The sequence below is a fragment of the Myotis myotis genome, unplaced genomic scaffold (genome assembly GCF_014108235.1).
Source record: "Myotis myotis isolate mMyoMyo1 unplaced genomic scaffold, mMyoMyo1.p scaffold_m19_p_22, whole genome shotgun sequence".
NCBI classification, from domain to species: Eukaryota; Metazoa; Chordata; class Mammalia; order Chiroptera; family Vespertilionidae; genus Myotis; species Myotis myotis.
In genome coordinates, this window is record NW_023416327.1 from 8,043,146 (window position 1) to 8,058,652 (window position 15,507).

A 15,507-nucleotide genomic window follows, 5' to 3' on the forward strand; every position below is an offset into this window, starting at 1 on the left:
GAGGTAAAAGACTTATATGCTGAAAACTATAGGACACTGAAAAAAGAGATAGAGGAAGACATAAACAGATGGAAGAATATACCGTGTTCATGGATTGGTAGAATCAACATCATCAAAATGTCCATACTACCCAAAGCAATTTATAGATTCAATGCAATCCCCATTAAATTACCAACAGCATATTTCACAGATCTAGAACGAACGTTCCAAAAATTCATCTGGAATAAAAAAAGACCCCGAATAGCTGCAGCAATCCTGAGAAAGAACAAAGTAGGTGGGATCTCAATACCAGATATCAAACTGTATTACAAAGCCACTGTTCTTAAAACAGCTTGGTACTGGCACAAGAACAGACATATAGATCAATGGAATAGAATAGAGACCCCAGAAATCAACCCAAACCACTATGCCCAATTAATATTCGACAAAGGAGGCAAGAGCATACAATGGAGTCAAGACAGTCTTTTCAATAAATGGTGTTGGGAAAATTGGACAGATACATGCAAAAGGATGAAACTAGATCACCAACTCACACCATACACAAAAATAAATTCAAAATGGATAAAAGACTTAAACGTAAGACGGGAAACCATAAAAATACTAGAGGAATCCACAGGCAGCGAAATCGCAAACATATGCCGAAGAAATTTCTTCTCTGATAATGCTCCTAGGGCAATGGAAACTAAAGAGAAAATAAACAAATGGGACTACATCAAAATAAAAAGCTTTTGCACAGCAAAGGAAACCATCAACAAAACAACAAGAAGACCCACTACATGGGAGAACATATTTGCCAATGATACCACCGATAAGGGTTTAATTTCCAACATTTACAGGGATCTCATGAAACTTAACAAAAGGAAGATAAACAATCCAGTAAAAAAATGGGCAACGGACCTAGATAGACACTTTTCGAAAGAGGACATACAGAAGGCCGAAAGACATATGAAAACCTGCTCAAAGTCACTAATTATACGAGAGATGCAAATCAAAACGACAATGCGTTATCATCTCACACCTGTCAGAATGGCTATCATCAACAAATCAACAAACAACAAGTGTTGGAGAGGATGTGGAGAAAAAGGAACCCTTCTGCACTGCTGGTGGGAATGCAGACTGGTGCAGCCACTGTGGAGAACAGTATGGAGCTACCTCAGAAGACTAAAAATGGAACTCCCATTTGACCCAGTGATCCCACTACTAGGAATATATCCCAAGAAACCAGAAACGCCAATCAGAAAGGATATATGCACCCCTATGTTCATAGCAGCACAATTCACCATAGCTAAGATTTGGAAACAGCCTAAGTGCCCATCAGCAGATGAGTGGATTAGAAAACTGTGGTACATATACACAATGGAATACTATGCTGCGGTAAAAAAAAAGGAACTCTTGCCTTTTGCAACAGCATGGATGGAACTGGAGAGCATTATGCTAAGTGAAATAAGCCAGTCAGAGAAAGATAAATACCACATGATCTCACTCATTTGTGGATTATAGAGAACAACATAGACTGATGAAAAGGGACAGACTCAAAGACTGAGAAACAGCAATCAGGCTATCAATCCCCAGAAGGAAAGTAGGGGAGGGCGGGGGTAAGGGGAAGAGATCAACCGAAGGACTTGTATACATGTATATAAGCCATACCAATGGACATGGACAACAGGGGGATGGTAGCATGAGTGTGTGTGGGGGGGAGGTTGGGGGTTAATGGGGGGGATGAGGACACATTTGTAATACCTTAACTAATAATAAAAAAAAAAAAAGAAATTTAAAACAGCCCTAGCTTTCAGGGAACAAAACTGGTGTAAATCTGAAATTATATTAATGGCTGCTGCTTACAATATTGAAGACACAGACCATGGACAGGAATTTATCCCTGAATTTCATATTCAAAATTTCTCCATGTTAATACTATCATGACAGTTTTTACTAGTATATAGTCTTTTGTTTGTTTGTTTGTTTTAAATATATTTTATTGATTTTTTAGAGAGGAAGGGAGAGGGATAGAGAGTTAGAAACATCGATGAGAGAGAAACATCGATCAGCCGCCTCATGCACATCCCCTACATGCCCTTGACTGGAATCGAACCTGGAACCTTTCAGTCCGCAGGCCGACGCCCTATCCACTGAGCCAAACAAGTCAGGGTTATATAGTTGTTTTAATGAAAAAACGTGCTTGCTTTTGTATCCAGGTAATCTAAAGAAAAGACATTACTGTAAACATCTCACTGACAGTCTGTGTTCATTTAGTTTGAAATAATTTCAAATGAGATTTTATTCTTATTTCCCCCGTTTCTTTTTTTTCGTTTGTTTTTTTAAAATTGTTTTATTGCTTAAAGTATTACAAAGAGTATTACATATGTCTCCTTTTTTCCCCGCCCTTGACAATCCCCTGGCCTCCTCTACCCCCCAGTGTCTTATGTCCATTGGTTATGCTTATATGCATGCATACAAGTCTTTCGGTTGATCTCTTGCCCAGTTTACTAACAGTACCTTTAATAAAGGATTGTTTTACTCAGATTGTTAAGATCTTCATACATTTCAGAGTGATCCATGATGAGTATGCTTTCAGAAGGTGTTCAGTTTAGTGAGGCCAATAGACTTACTAATTTCTTGGTTATTTGAATGCATTTTTACTGGCCCGTGATACTCTTACATTCAGTAATTCATAAAAATGAAAGGTTTGATGCTTCCCTAAGTTCAACTGAGCTAGAAAAATAAAAGATTTGAATAAAAGACACACATTTTATGTATAGGTTTCTTAGTCCGAGTGAATAAGTCTTAATTCCAGATGTTGAATGAGAGGATCCTTAGACTCTTCTAAGCATAACATGTGCAATACATACAAAACAAAAAAGGAGGTTATTCCTTCAATACTATTAGTCATTAGCATGGCAGCTTGGGACGGACAGCTTCATGAAAACACTCGAGATAAAGTTTTTTTCTACTGAAAGACAATTCTGGGTTTCAAGGAAAAAGATACTGCCTCTGTTTTTAATTGTGTAGTACAAATACTCATGGCATAGTATATTTCTGAAAAAATGATAGACATATTAAGAAAATAGACACTATTTCTAAACTTTGTTAGGAATAAGAAGGCACCACTGATTTGAGGTTGTGTCCTGTCATTTGATAGTTGATTTTGAGTTGTTTATTTCAGGATTTGCTCTTATTAAACTTTTTTCCTGGTGATATCACTTGAGACCATTATTGTAGTTTACGGACCACAAACAGACACATTCATAGCAGTATTTCATCATGGAGAGGTCATTCACAGTGTATGTTGACAAGACAGATTCTTTTCCACCTCTAGCTGGAATCCATACTGCAGAACAATGTATTTTAGATCCGCATAGCTCAATTCCATGGAAAGTTTATTCGCCAGATTTTTGAAGTGGTAGAGCAGAGGACCTAGATTTATCCAAATTCCGCCTGGCTTGAGTATTTTCCATATTGTGTCAATATAATCAATTACATTGTGAGCTGTGTCTATGAAGAAACAGGTAGCAATACAGTCCCAGGTATTGCATTCTGAGTATATCTCCTGAAAATCTGCTGCTGTCATAGAAAAATTAGAACCAGGAGGAAGACAGCGGGGGTCAACATCAGGGAAAAAGATGGGTCAAATCTGATCAGCTGACCTCCAGTTATTGCTAAACTGATGGACCCAGGGATAAAGCTTATATATTTTTCTTTTTTATTTATTTTTTATTGCTTAAAGTATTACAAAGAGTAGTACATATGTCTCCTTCCCGCCCCCCCTTGACAATCCCCCGGCGTCCCCTACCCCCCAGTGTCTTGTGTCCATTGGTTATGCTTATATGCATGCATACAAGTCCTTCGGTTGATCTCTTACCCGGCCCCCCACCCCCTGTCCTGCCCCCTAACCCTCCCCAGCCTTCCAGCTGTAGTTTGACAGTCTGTTCAAGGATGCTCTGCCTCTGTATCTATTTTTGTTCATAAGTTTATAATGGTCTTTATTATCCATAAATGAGTGAGATCATGTGGTATTTTTCTTTCATTGACTGGCTTATTTCACTTAGCATAATGCTCTCCAGTTCCATCCATGCTGTTGCAAATGGTAAGAATTCCTTCCTTTTTACAGCAGCATAGTATTCCATTGTGTAGATGTACCACAGTTTTTTAATCCACTCTACTGCTGATGGGTACTTAGGCTGTTTCCAGATCTTAGCTATGGTAAATTGTGCTGCTATGAACATAGGGATGCATATATCCTTTCTGATTGGTGTTTCTGGTTTCCTGGGATATATTCCTAGAAGTGGGATCACTGGGTCAAATGGGAGTTCCATTTTTAACTTTTTGAGGAAACTCCACACTGTCTTCCATAGTGGCTGCACCAGTCTGCATTCCCACCAGCAGTGCACGAGTGTTCCTTTTTCTCCACATCCTCTCCAGCACTTGTCGTTTGTTGATTTGTTGATGATAGCCAGTCTGACAGGTGTGAGATGGTACCTCATCGTTGTTTTGATTTGCATCTCTCAGATGATTAGTGACTTTGAGCATATTTTCATGTGTCTCTTGTCTTTCTGAATGTCCTCTTTTGAAAAGTGTCTATTTAGGTCCTTTGCCCATTTTTTGATTGGATAAAGCTTATATTTATTAATTTCAGAACATCTGTTGAGTACAAAGTTGGAAGAAAAGAGCATTAAAAAACCTCCATTCGTTTTCTTGACAAGCATAACCTAGCATAGCTATTTCCCAGGCCAGTCTTCCTAGTTCAGCATCAGGTACCAGAATATTTACTTTAGAAGGATCCCATCTCTTTTGGAAAAATTTTAAAAATTTCTTTAATGATTGGCTGGTAGCAGGCATCCCTTTCTGCTTTTCCACTTTCACACCAGTCTCTCACAAACTGTTTCAATGTGAATTTTAACTTATCCATGTCAAACGTAGAGGCTGACATAATCTTCCCATTCCCATTTTATCCATATTCTTTATTTGCAAACATATGTATGCAATCATTCACAATGGTCAGTAGTTTTCCTTGATTATGATCAATGTATTTCCGGATCTTGTCCAAGTGGAGAAGAAACTGAGGCTGGAGTTTCTGTTGATTAGCTGGAAGTGATCGAAATTGTCTTTCTGTTCGGTTCACTCACTCATGCATACTGGTGCCATAGTAGCGGAAGGCACTGATGATCTTCCAGGAGTGCTCGCGCTGGAGCCTCCGTCGTCCTCGTCCTCCCCCTCCCCCCTCTCCTCCTCCTCCGTGTTGTGCGTGGCCTGGCTGCCGCCCCGCGGAATCCACTTCCCCGGAGCCCAAGACCGACCCCCACGCCGCTGCATAGCTGCTGCAGCCCTCAGCCTGGCTCTCTTGCGTCTGGCTGCGAAGGCAGCCATGGCTGTCATGTAGCCCACGTAAGCCTCCTCTTTGATTGGAATGTATAAAATAAGGTGCAAAACTGCCGTTCTCCGGAGCATGTTCTCCATCTGCTAAGACTGCTTCCTCGTCATTGTGGCCAGTTTGCCGCAAATAAACTCATAAAAATTCTCTACAGTTTGAATGGTTTTCACGGCGACGCCATCTAAGAGGACCGAGGTCAGTGCCCCACTACCCTGTCAGGCACTGACTGCTTCAGACCACCCAGGACCAGCGTCACTGGCTTCCTACAGGGCCACTGCCAACCTTCACACCTGTGAAGAGCATCTGAGTTTATTTGAGCCAAACTGTCGATAGCTGCCGGGACGCAGCAGCATTTTAACGCATTGGGATAACACCCGGAGAATGCATCTTTCACCTATTTTTATACATCACCATCAAAGGAGGAGACACGGGTGGGTTTCAGGAGATCCATACCGCGGTTCTCAACCTGTGGGTCGCGACCGTCGGAAAACACATATATAATTTCATATTGTTTTTGTGATTAATCACTATGCTTTAATTATGTTCAATTTGTCACAATGAAAATATATCCTGCATATCAGATACTTACATTACAATTCATAACAGTAGCAACATTACAGTTATGAAGTAGCAACGAAAATAATGTTATGGTTGGGTCACAACATGAGGAACTGTATTAGGAAGGGGCATTAGGAAGGTTGAGAACCACTGAAGGTTGGGAGAAAGCAACGCAGGGAAGCCTGTGGGACTGGGTGGAAAGTAAAGTGACAGACAGGCTGCTTTTAGGCAGGTGGGTGCAGGGCAGCTGGCAGCTGACAATTAACACCGTAAGGAGGGCACTGCGCCCCTGCGCCCAGGCACGTGGCTGCGCCCTGAGGGCCTGGACGCGAGGGGGGTGACCCTGACCCTGACGTTGCACAGGGTGTTGTCTTAGATGCAAAAAGACAGTAAGCTCAGTCAAGACTGAAACTTGGCCTTGGTCAGCCAGGACATGGCTACCCACTATAAACTGCTCTTATTAAAGGTTTTCAGACCACCTTTCGTGGTCACTTCAGAGCTCTGAGGTCCCCGAGTCGGCAGCTTAGCGCTCGGCCAAGGGGCCGCCACGTCCCCGAACCCCGGTTCACAGACGCGGGGTGCGGCCCGGCACCACCTCCGGCGGCCGGGCTGCCAGGGGCTCGGGCCCGGCTGTCTCCAGAGCGGTCCCCCCATCCCCGCCCCCGTCCGCGCCCGCCTGCTCCACCCACCTCCGGAAGAAGCCCGGCCCCGGTGATGACGCACTTCCGCGCGCCGGGAGACGGGGGGCGGGGCGCGGGCGCGGGGCGTCAGACCTCCTCCGCCGCCTCCGCCTGGGCCGCCGGCCCGCAGGCACCAGCTCGGAGCCCATGAGGGCGCGGGCGGGCGGCGCAGTCCTGCCGGGGCGCCGGGAGCGGGAGCCGGCGCGGCCTGAGCGGGGAGCCCGAGGCGGGAGCCATGGCCGAGGAGCGCGCGGGCGCGCGGGCCGCCGGCGGATGCGGGGTGAGCGGGCGCGGGGGGAGCGTGGGGCCGGCCGCCTGCGGAGGGTCGGGCTCTTGCTGAGTTTCCCGTTCAGGGGTGTCGGCCCAGGTTCGCGGCGCGGTCCGGGCAGCCCGTGGGGGCGGGGGGCTGCGGTCCCGGCTCGGCTCGGCGGGAGGTTCGTGCGCCTCTGCAGCCGCCGGGCCGGCCGGGCCTGAGCCGGGAGCCGCGCGACGCCGGTGTCTCACAGCCCTTTCCTTCCCGCCCCTCCGCCCCGCTCCCGTCCACTTAGGAAAGAGAAACCTTAGGACGAACAGGAACTCACACCAAGGAAACGTTTTTCCAATGAAAAGTGGAAATTTCGGGACAATTAAAGATACGTAGTAGACTTCACATTTTTAACTCGCATGTCTACGTTTGCTTTTAAGGAATGGCAAGTGCTTGCATATGGGGGTGCGCGCCCCATTCGTGGGACTGGGAGGAGGCGCAGGGGGAGCGTCCTACGTGGACGGCGGCGGAGCGGGTTTCTGGTCCCGGTTCTGCCGGGACCGCGGGCAGCGGCGGCCCGTCGGCCTGGCCGGCGCCTAATCCGTGAATAGCCGGCGAGTGCCCACGGGGAATTAGCTTTGAAAAGGCGGGAGAGCGAGAGGGGGTCCTCATTCAAACGCAGGATTTCTGGATTGTCGGACATTTATCGTGACAGGGGAGGGACCTATTGAGTTGTTTTTTCTTCCTTTTTCTGGTTATGTTAAAAGCAGGCTGGTTCGCCCTGACCGGTTTGGCTCAGCGGATAGAGCTAGAGCGTCGGCCTGCGGACTGAAAGGTCCCGGGTTCGATTCCGGTCAAGGGCATGTACCCTGGTTGCGGGCACATCCCCAGTGGGGGGTGTGCAGCAGGCGGCTGATCGATGTTTCTCTCTCATCGATGTTTCTAACTCTCTGTCCCTCTCCCTTCCTCTCTGTAAAAAATCAATAAAATATATTTTTTTAAAAGGCTGGTTACCTTTCTGCCCCTACAAAACCAAGCTGCCAGCTCCTCCTGCTTTTTTGAGTTGATGGACAGTAATTACGAACTGGTGGCCAGCTAGTAATCTAGGGCCTAACTTTCATTGTCTCGCACCTGCACATTCAGCACGTTGCCGAGTCAGCTCCCAGGTGAAGACGAGGTGGTATCTTCCTCTCCTGCCTGTGGCTCCGGCCTCAGCACTTCTGACCTGGATTTTGACTCTCGCGTACCTCACCGCCAGCTTGCCTTCCACAGTGTGCATCGGTGTGGTCTCGCCTGCAAACACCATTACGGCTCTCCGCAGTGCTGCTCGTGGTTCCCTGGGATAGAAAGATAATCTGCGGGTGGAGCACTTAGCATGGGATTCGATGAGCTTGCTTGGAATCCCAGTTCCCACCGTAACTGTAACTTGGGGCAAGTTACACACCACCTCTCCGAATTAATAGTAATATTTCCCTCAGAGGATTGTGAGGGTACCACCACCTGGCACCTAGTGAGTCTTCCGTAAATATTAGCTGTTATTTTTCTTATTTCTCAATATGTTTGGCATAAATGATTGGTCAGAATGTTTAAGGGTTCCCTGATTAATAAGAGTATTCAGTTCTCTCATTTACTAATCAATACAGGAACTAGAACCCACTCTAAAAATTAAAATTGTTCATTATGTGCTTAGAGTAGGAACTTTTAAGGAATGTTTACTTAAAGAAACCTAGACAATTTATTCCCATATTCCTTCTCTGAATCCTGAAGGTTACTTGGCCACAAGTAGATGTTCCCGTCCAGGCTTTCCTTTTCTCTGAAGGTGCATAAAGTCACTATGTATTAATAAATTGCAACAAATACAGGAAATGAGTTTCCTTGGTGCTTGGTGAGTTAGTGAGAAAGCTGGCCTGGGCAGGTGGCACTGGTGCTTTTTGGAATGTGTGGTGGCTGAGAAAGCAGTGAATGCCTTTAGTCAGATATGTTCATGTCATATGCCAGTGCCTCCAAATTATGCGTCTTCCCTGCTTGCAGTTTCTGTTTACTAGGTGTACCAGTTAGAAATGCGGATGTTTTTCAATAGATGGAGTTACACATATGTTTATATAAATGCGATTTGATATGTATGCTATTTTGTTGTATTGACAGCAAGCTTCAAAACTTCATTGTCAAATTTGCTGAAGGTATTAACATTATAGATACTTTTACGCTTAAAAATGTCAAATTTTTCATGCCAAAAAAAGAGCATTTGTGGGAAGTTTTAATTCATTGTAACATTTTGAAGAAAAGTGCTGCTGAATACTTTGGGAAGCTTATGGTGAACAGGCTCCATCTCAAGATACTTGTGAGCGCTGGTTTAAACGCTTTAAAAGTGATGATTTTGATGTGAAAGACAAAGAACGTCCAGGTCAAACGAAAAAGTTTGAAGACCAACAATTACAAGCATTATTGGATGAAGATGCGTGTCAAACTCAAAAACAACTTGCAGAAAGATTAAACGTTGTTCAGCAAACAATTTCCGGTCATTTACAAGCACTGGGAAAGGTTTTAAAGCAGGGGTCCTCAAACTTTTTAAACGGGGCCAGTTCACTGTCCCTCAGACCGTTGGAGGGCCGGACTATAGTTTTAAAAAAAACTGTGAACAAATTCCTATGCACACAGCGGCGGCAAAAACACCCGGCGGGCCAGATAAATGTTTTCGGCGGGCCGCATGTGGCCCGCGGGCCGCAGTTTGAGAACCCCTGTTTTAAAGGAAGGAAAATAGGTGCCAACATCAACTGAACGAAAGACAAATGGAAAACCAAAAAGTCATCAGTAAAATGTAGCTTCAATGGCACAAAAGAAAGTCTTTTTTGCATTGAGTTGTGACTGGCGATGAAAAGTGGATTTATTTTGAGAGTCCCAAACACACAAAATCATGGGTTGATCCAGGTCAACCATCAACATCGACTGCAAGGCCAAATCGCTTGGGAAAGAAGACAATGCTCTGCGTTCGGTGGGATCAGGAAGGTGTGGTGTATTATGAGCTTCTAAAACCAGGTGAAACGGTTAATACTGATCGCTACCGACAACAAATAATCAATTTGAACCACGCTTTGATCGTGAAACGACCAGAATGTGCCAGAAGACACGGCAAAGTAATTTTGCTTCATGATAATGCACCATCACACACCTCAAAACCAGTTAAAGACACGTTAAAAGATCTTGCCTGGGAAGAATTAACCCACCCGCCGTATTCACCAGACCTTGCTCCTTCAGGTTACCATTTGTTCTGATTGATGGCACACCCACTTTCTGAGCAGCACTTCAAAACGTACGAAAAAGTAGAAAATTGGTCTCTGAATGCTTTGCCTCAAAACAAGAAAAGTTCTATTGGGACGGTATCCACAAATTACCTAAAGATAGGGTAAATGTGTAGCTAGCGATGGACATTACTTTGAATAAAGCACTTTTCATGTTTCTCTTGAAATTATCGTGTTTTCTTTGAGTACAAAATCCGCCATTATTAACCAGTACACCTAGTAGTATCACTTCAGGTGCTATTTTCTACAGGTCCCAGGACTTGGTTTTATTTTAATGTGTTGGAATTTCCCTATAGCTTGACTTCATGGTTTCAGGTTCTTAGAAGCTACTACTCTAGGGAAAGACTGCCCATGCTACTACTCTAAGGAATTGGCTGCTGCCTTTTTTCTACCTTGTTTGGCAAAGAGGTATATTTACCTAAAAAAGATATTGGCAAAGAGATGTATTAACCTGAATAATAGAGGGGAACCAACTAATCATTGCTTTCTATGAAAGGGAGGTGTGCATTAATTTTTTTATATGGTGCAGCATGATAATGGAAGTTCTTTTTGCATATAGATAACTGGTTGCTGTATCATTTGTTGAAAAGGCGTTTTTATTCACTGAATTGCCTTTGTAGCTTTGTCAAAATGTTAGTCTATTCTGGATTCTCTTTCATTGATCTATCTATTTGTTTATCTTTACATTAATACTATTCAGTCTCTGTTATTGGAAGTTCATAATAAGAACAAATAAGAGTTAGTTCTATGACCTTGTTCTTCTCTTTTAAAATTGTTTTGGCTATTTGGGGTCTTTGCATTTTATAAGTATTGAATCAGCTTATGAATTTCTACCAAAAAAAGAAAAAGTCTGCTGGTATTTTCTTTCTTATCCTATATAATAAAAGAGCTAATATGCAAATAGTGGTCATGCCATCATGCCTGGACCTGAGGCCACACACCCCTGTCCCCACGCTGGGGCCGGGGACCTGAGGCTGTGCCCCCCGCCCAGGCAGGACTTGATGGAGGACCTGAGGCTGTGTCCCCCCTCCCCCCCCGGCAGGGCTTGGGAGGGGACCTGAGGCTGCACCCCCTGCCCAGCAGGGCTTGGGGGGGGGGGGGAGGTCAGCCGGGTCTGGGTCTCATGCGATTTCGAGGCATGGGCAGGGATTTGACTCAGGGTCCCGTGGTGCACCCCAGACTCTGACAAGAGGGAGATTTTCATATACATTTTACTAATTTTCTTTCATCTATGACGCTTCTATTATAGAGAAAGGGCAAATAGCAATATTAAAATATTTCCTCTAATTCCCTTTTAATGTGCACGATTTCGTGCTTTGGGCCACTAGTGTGTGTGTGTGTGTGTGTGTGTGTGTGTGTGTGTGTATTTATCATTGATTTCAGAGAGGAAGGGAGAGGGAGAGAGAGATAGAAACATAAATGATGAGAGAGAATCATCGCACACCCCCTACTGGGGATCGACCCCGCAACTCGGGCATGTGCCCTTGGCTGGAATCGAACCTGGGACCCTTCAGTCCATAGGCCGATGCTCTATCCACTGAGCCAAACCGGCTAGGGCCCTGTTGGTATTTTCATTGGGATGGTGTTGATTCTGAAGATTAAAAACAATACTGAGCGTTCTGATCCATGAATGCATCATCTCTCCATTTATTTTAGATCTTCTTTAATTTCTCTCAGCTGTGTTTTGTAGGTTTCACTGTGTAATTCTTCCACAACAGTTGTCAGATTACTCCCTATTTCATATTTTGGTGCTATCGTACATGTAATATAAATGTAATACAAATGTAAGTTCTTAAAAAAATTAAATTCACAATTGTTGCCAATATATGGAAATAGAGTTGATTTAAGAAATATTTTAATAGCCATATTTAACAAAATTTACCATTTTAACCATTTTAAGTAGTTCATTAGTGTTAATTATGTTCACATTGTTTTACAATCTCCAGAACTTTTTTATCTTGTAAAACTGAAACTTTATATCCATTAAATAGCCACTCCCATTTACTCCATCACAAATCCCCTAACAACCACCATTCTGCTTTCAGCTTCTTAGTTTGACTTCTCTAGATACCTCATATAAGTGAAGCCATTTACTGTTTGTCTTTTTGTGACCAGTTTATTTTACTTAGATGTGATGTCCTCAAGGTTGTTGTTGATACATGTTGTCATCAACACTGTGTAAATCGGGTTATTTGGTGTGTTTTTTTGTTGAGTTGTAGAAGTTTCTAATATATTCGAGATATTAGCTCATCAGATATATGCTTTACAAATATTTCCTCCACAGCTCCACAGGTTGCCTTTTCATTCTGTTGATTGTGTCCTTTGATCTATAGAAGTTTTAAATTTTGGTAAAGTCCAGTTAAAGTTTGTAATTTTGATGAAGCCCATATCTGTTTTTTCTTTTGTGGCTTATAGTTTGGAGTCATATCTAAGCATCCATTACTAAATCCAAGATTTACATCTGTGTTTCCTGTGAGGAGTTTTATGGTTTTAGCTGAGGTCATTCATTCATTTTGAATTACTTTTTATACATGGTGTGAGGTAGGTCCAGCTTTATTCTTTATAAGTGGAAATTCAGTTGTCTCAGCCCTCTTTGTTGAAGCAATTGTTCTTTCCCCACTGAATGGATTTGGTGCTGTTGCCCGAAATCAGCTGGACATGCATACATGGGTTATTTGTAGACTCTACTTTTTATTCTGTTGGTGTGTATGACAGCCTCTCTGTCTTTTGCTTCCATGTTGACAGGTCACTGATGTTTACTGGGATCCTGTGTGAAACAAGTGGGAGTAATTTTTAACCTTATCTTTTTCCAACTGACAACAGATGACCTGATTGACAAAAGCCATATGCCCTAGTTTATCTGAACTTTTCAGGTCATGGTGAGAAAGCAGATGAGGGGGTTAATAGAGATTGTCCTTTTGCCCAGTTACACACTAGCCAGGCCACATTCCTTAGTGTGGGGAAAGGGGTGGGTCCGTGAGTAAAGGTGTATACTGCTTTGCTTAAGGAGCGCTCCTATTTACCTCTTGCTCAGGTTGCTGCAGTCCAGGCTGCCTGCCATATATCTGTGCTAATTCCATTTGGGGAGAAGTTTGGGCTAAGAGAAAGGCAGTGTAAGTAATACAGTGGTAACACACACTCCGGAGGTATATGACTCTGGATGGAATACCAGCGTAGGCAGTTACTAACCATTGGAGTTAGGCAAGTTACAAGTATATTCTCCATCTGAGTTGTGTCATCTATAAAATTAGGGGTTAATAGTTACTATCTCAAAAGTGTAATGTGTGTGATCAGTGTGTGGCATAGTGTCTGTGGCCACTGTCACAGGACCCTGTTTTGCCTGGGTATAGCTCAGGATTCTTTGTAATAGACTGTCCTTGTCCTTCAGAGTGTTCATTTCCTTTTAAATTTTACATCCATGAAATGGGAGCAGGAATAGTTTCTATTGTTGCTAGTATTGTCCCCAGCATCTAGCTGATATATAGTAGATAGAGCTCAGCAAGTAACTCCTCAGTTGGAGTTGAGTACTTTTATTCTTTTCCTTTTTTAAAAATGGACCCCAGTTTTTGGGAACTCATTTTATTTTTATTTATGTTGTTAATCCTCACCCGAGGATATTTTTTCCATTGGTTTTTAGAAAGGGTGATAGGAAGAGAGAGAGAAAGAGAAACATCGATGTGAGAGAGTCATATCGATTGGTTGCCTCCTGCACACCTGTCAAGGGCCAGGGATTGAACCTGCAACCCAGGTATGTGCCCTTGACGACCCTTTCAGTGTGTGGGCTGATGCTCTAACCATTGAGAAACACCAACCATGATGTGTATTTTTATTCTTTTTTAAAGTATATTTTTATTGGTTTCAGAGAAAGAGAGAAATGGAGAGGAGGATAGAAACATCAATGATGAAAAAGAATCATTGATTGGCTGCCTCCTGCATGCCTCCTCCTGGGGACTGAGCCTGCAACCCGGGCATGTGCCCTGACAGAATCAAACCATGACCTCCTGGTTCATGGGTCAGTGCTCAACCACTGAGCCACGCCAGCTGGGCTTTCAGGAATTCTTGTTGCCCTTTCTGACCACAACTGTCTGTAATACCTAACTAGTACATTTTTAAAATGAAATATCAAAAAATGGTTTGTGTGAATATTATTCTTTAATCTCACAAATATTTTATGAAGTTATGTTTGAACTGAGGGATGAGATTGGAGAATTACAAAAGGAACCTCATCGTGTTACAAAAGCAGTCTTAAGAGTTTAAACCTCATCATGAGGGCAAAAGGAGGGTGGTTGTATCACTTAATAATTACTACATAAGAAACTACTCCCAAATTAGTAGCTTTTCACAATACTTTGGGGGGGTTAGCAGTTTGGGCCACATTCGGCCAGGGGTTCTTCATTAGCTTTGATGGCAGATACTGTAGTCATCTGGAGGCTTGGAGTTGGGTGGGTGACTTAAGATGGCCGTGCTCCTTTTGTCAGGCAATGGGTGATGGCTGTTCACTGCTGGGTCTAAGGGGCACCAATTGGGAGGCTTAAAATGCTCTCATTCTCCTGTACCTAAGGGATTTCTCCACTTGGTATTGAAGACTTCTAGGGGTCTAGATTCAGAAGTCCACCTTGTTATTTCACCTGACATCTGTTGGTTAAGCCAGCTCCAATCCAGGAAGTGGAGAAATAACTCCACCTATTGATGGAATCGGCAGCACAGATATGTTGCCAAAATGTTGGTATACAGGAATAGGAGGAATTTTTGGGCCGGTTTTTGTAGTCTTGTGCAGGCGTGACAGGATGAGATTTGTATTTTAGAATGATCACTCTGTAGTGTCAAAGGGGCAGGAAAGAGTCAAGGCAGGGCTCCAAGGCCACAGTAGTCAGCTATGGGAGAGATGGTAATGTGAGTGTGTGAAGACATCATGACACTTATTTTAAAAAAATTTTTAATTGATATCAACAAGAAAGGTAGAAGGAGAGAGAAACAGAAACATCAATGATGAGAATTGTTGGTTGGCTGCCTCCTGCATGCCCCCTATTGGGGACTGAGCACGCAACCCAGGCATGTGCCCTGACCGGAATTGAACCAAGACTTCCTGGTTCATAGTTTGCCGCTCAACCTCTGAGCCAGGCTGACTGGGCACGACTCATTTTTCATCGTCTGCTTTCAAATGTCTCAAGATGTTCTGTAATGATTTATAAAAGGGCAACAAAATGAAGAGGGGAGACATTGAACTGATTTGAGAGAGGCAGTACTAGATCAGGCTCAACTGGAAATAATTGTGTGTTTTTTTAATCCTCACCCAAGTATACTATATTTATTGATATATTATTTTTTTTAGAGCGAGAGGGAAACATTGATGTGAGA

General features: G+C 43.5%; 1 protein-coding gene, 1 long non-coding RNA gene and 1 pseudogene across 14 annotated transcripts in view; 1 reads left to right on the top strand and 2 right to left on the bottom strand.

Annotated features, from left to right (window-relative positions):
* Nucleotides 1-15,507, bottom strand: part of LOC118679070 — a 40,593-nt gene that overhangs the window by 12,058 nt on the left and 13,028 nt on the right. Inside the window, exon 2 of the long non-coding RNA XR_004975116.1 lies at nt 7,982-8,187. This is a non-coding gene — a long non-coding RNA (uncharacterized LOC118679070). The remainder of the gene's footprint in view (nt 1-7,981; nt 8,188-15,507) is intronic.
* Nucleotides 3,000-5,131, bottom strand: LOC118679069 (annotated as a pseudogene).
* The window catches only part of LOC118679067 (hippocampus abundant transcript-like protein 2), a 47,560-nt gene continuing 38,703 nt past the window's right edge, over nt 6,651-15,507 (top strand). For 3 of the 13 annotated variants that reach the window (XR_004975108.1, XR_004975110.1, XR_004975112.1), the window contains exon 1: nt 12,044-12,690. Coding sequence is in view for 1 of the 13 variants with exons in the window: in XM_036355414.1 (XP_036211307.1) it covers nt 6,842-6,886 (45 nt within the window). In the remaining 12 variants the exon portion in view is untranslated. Of the gene's footprint in view, nt 6,887-11,974; nt 12,691-13,240; nt 13,263-15,507 lie in introns of those variants that run through there. The other 10 variants (XM_036355414.1, XR_004975115.1, XR_004975105.1 and 7 more) reach the window with 10 other exon arrangements.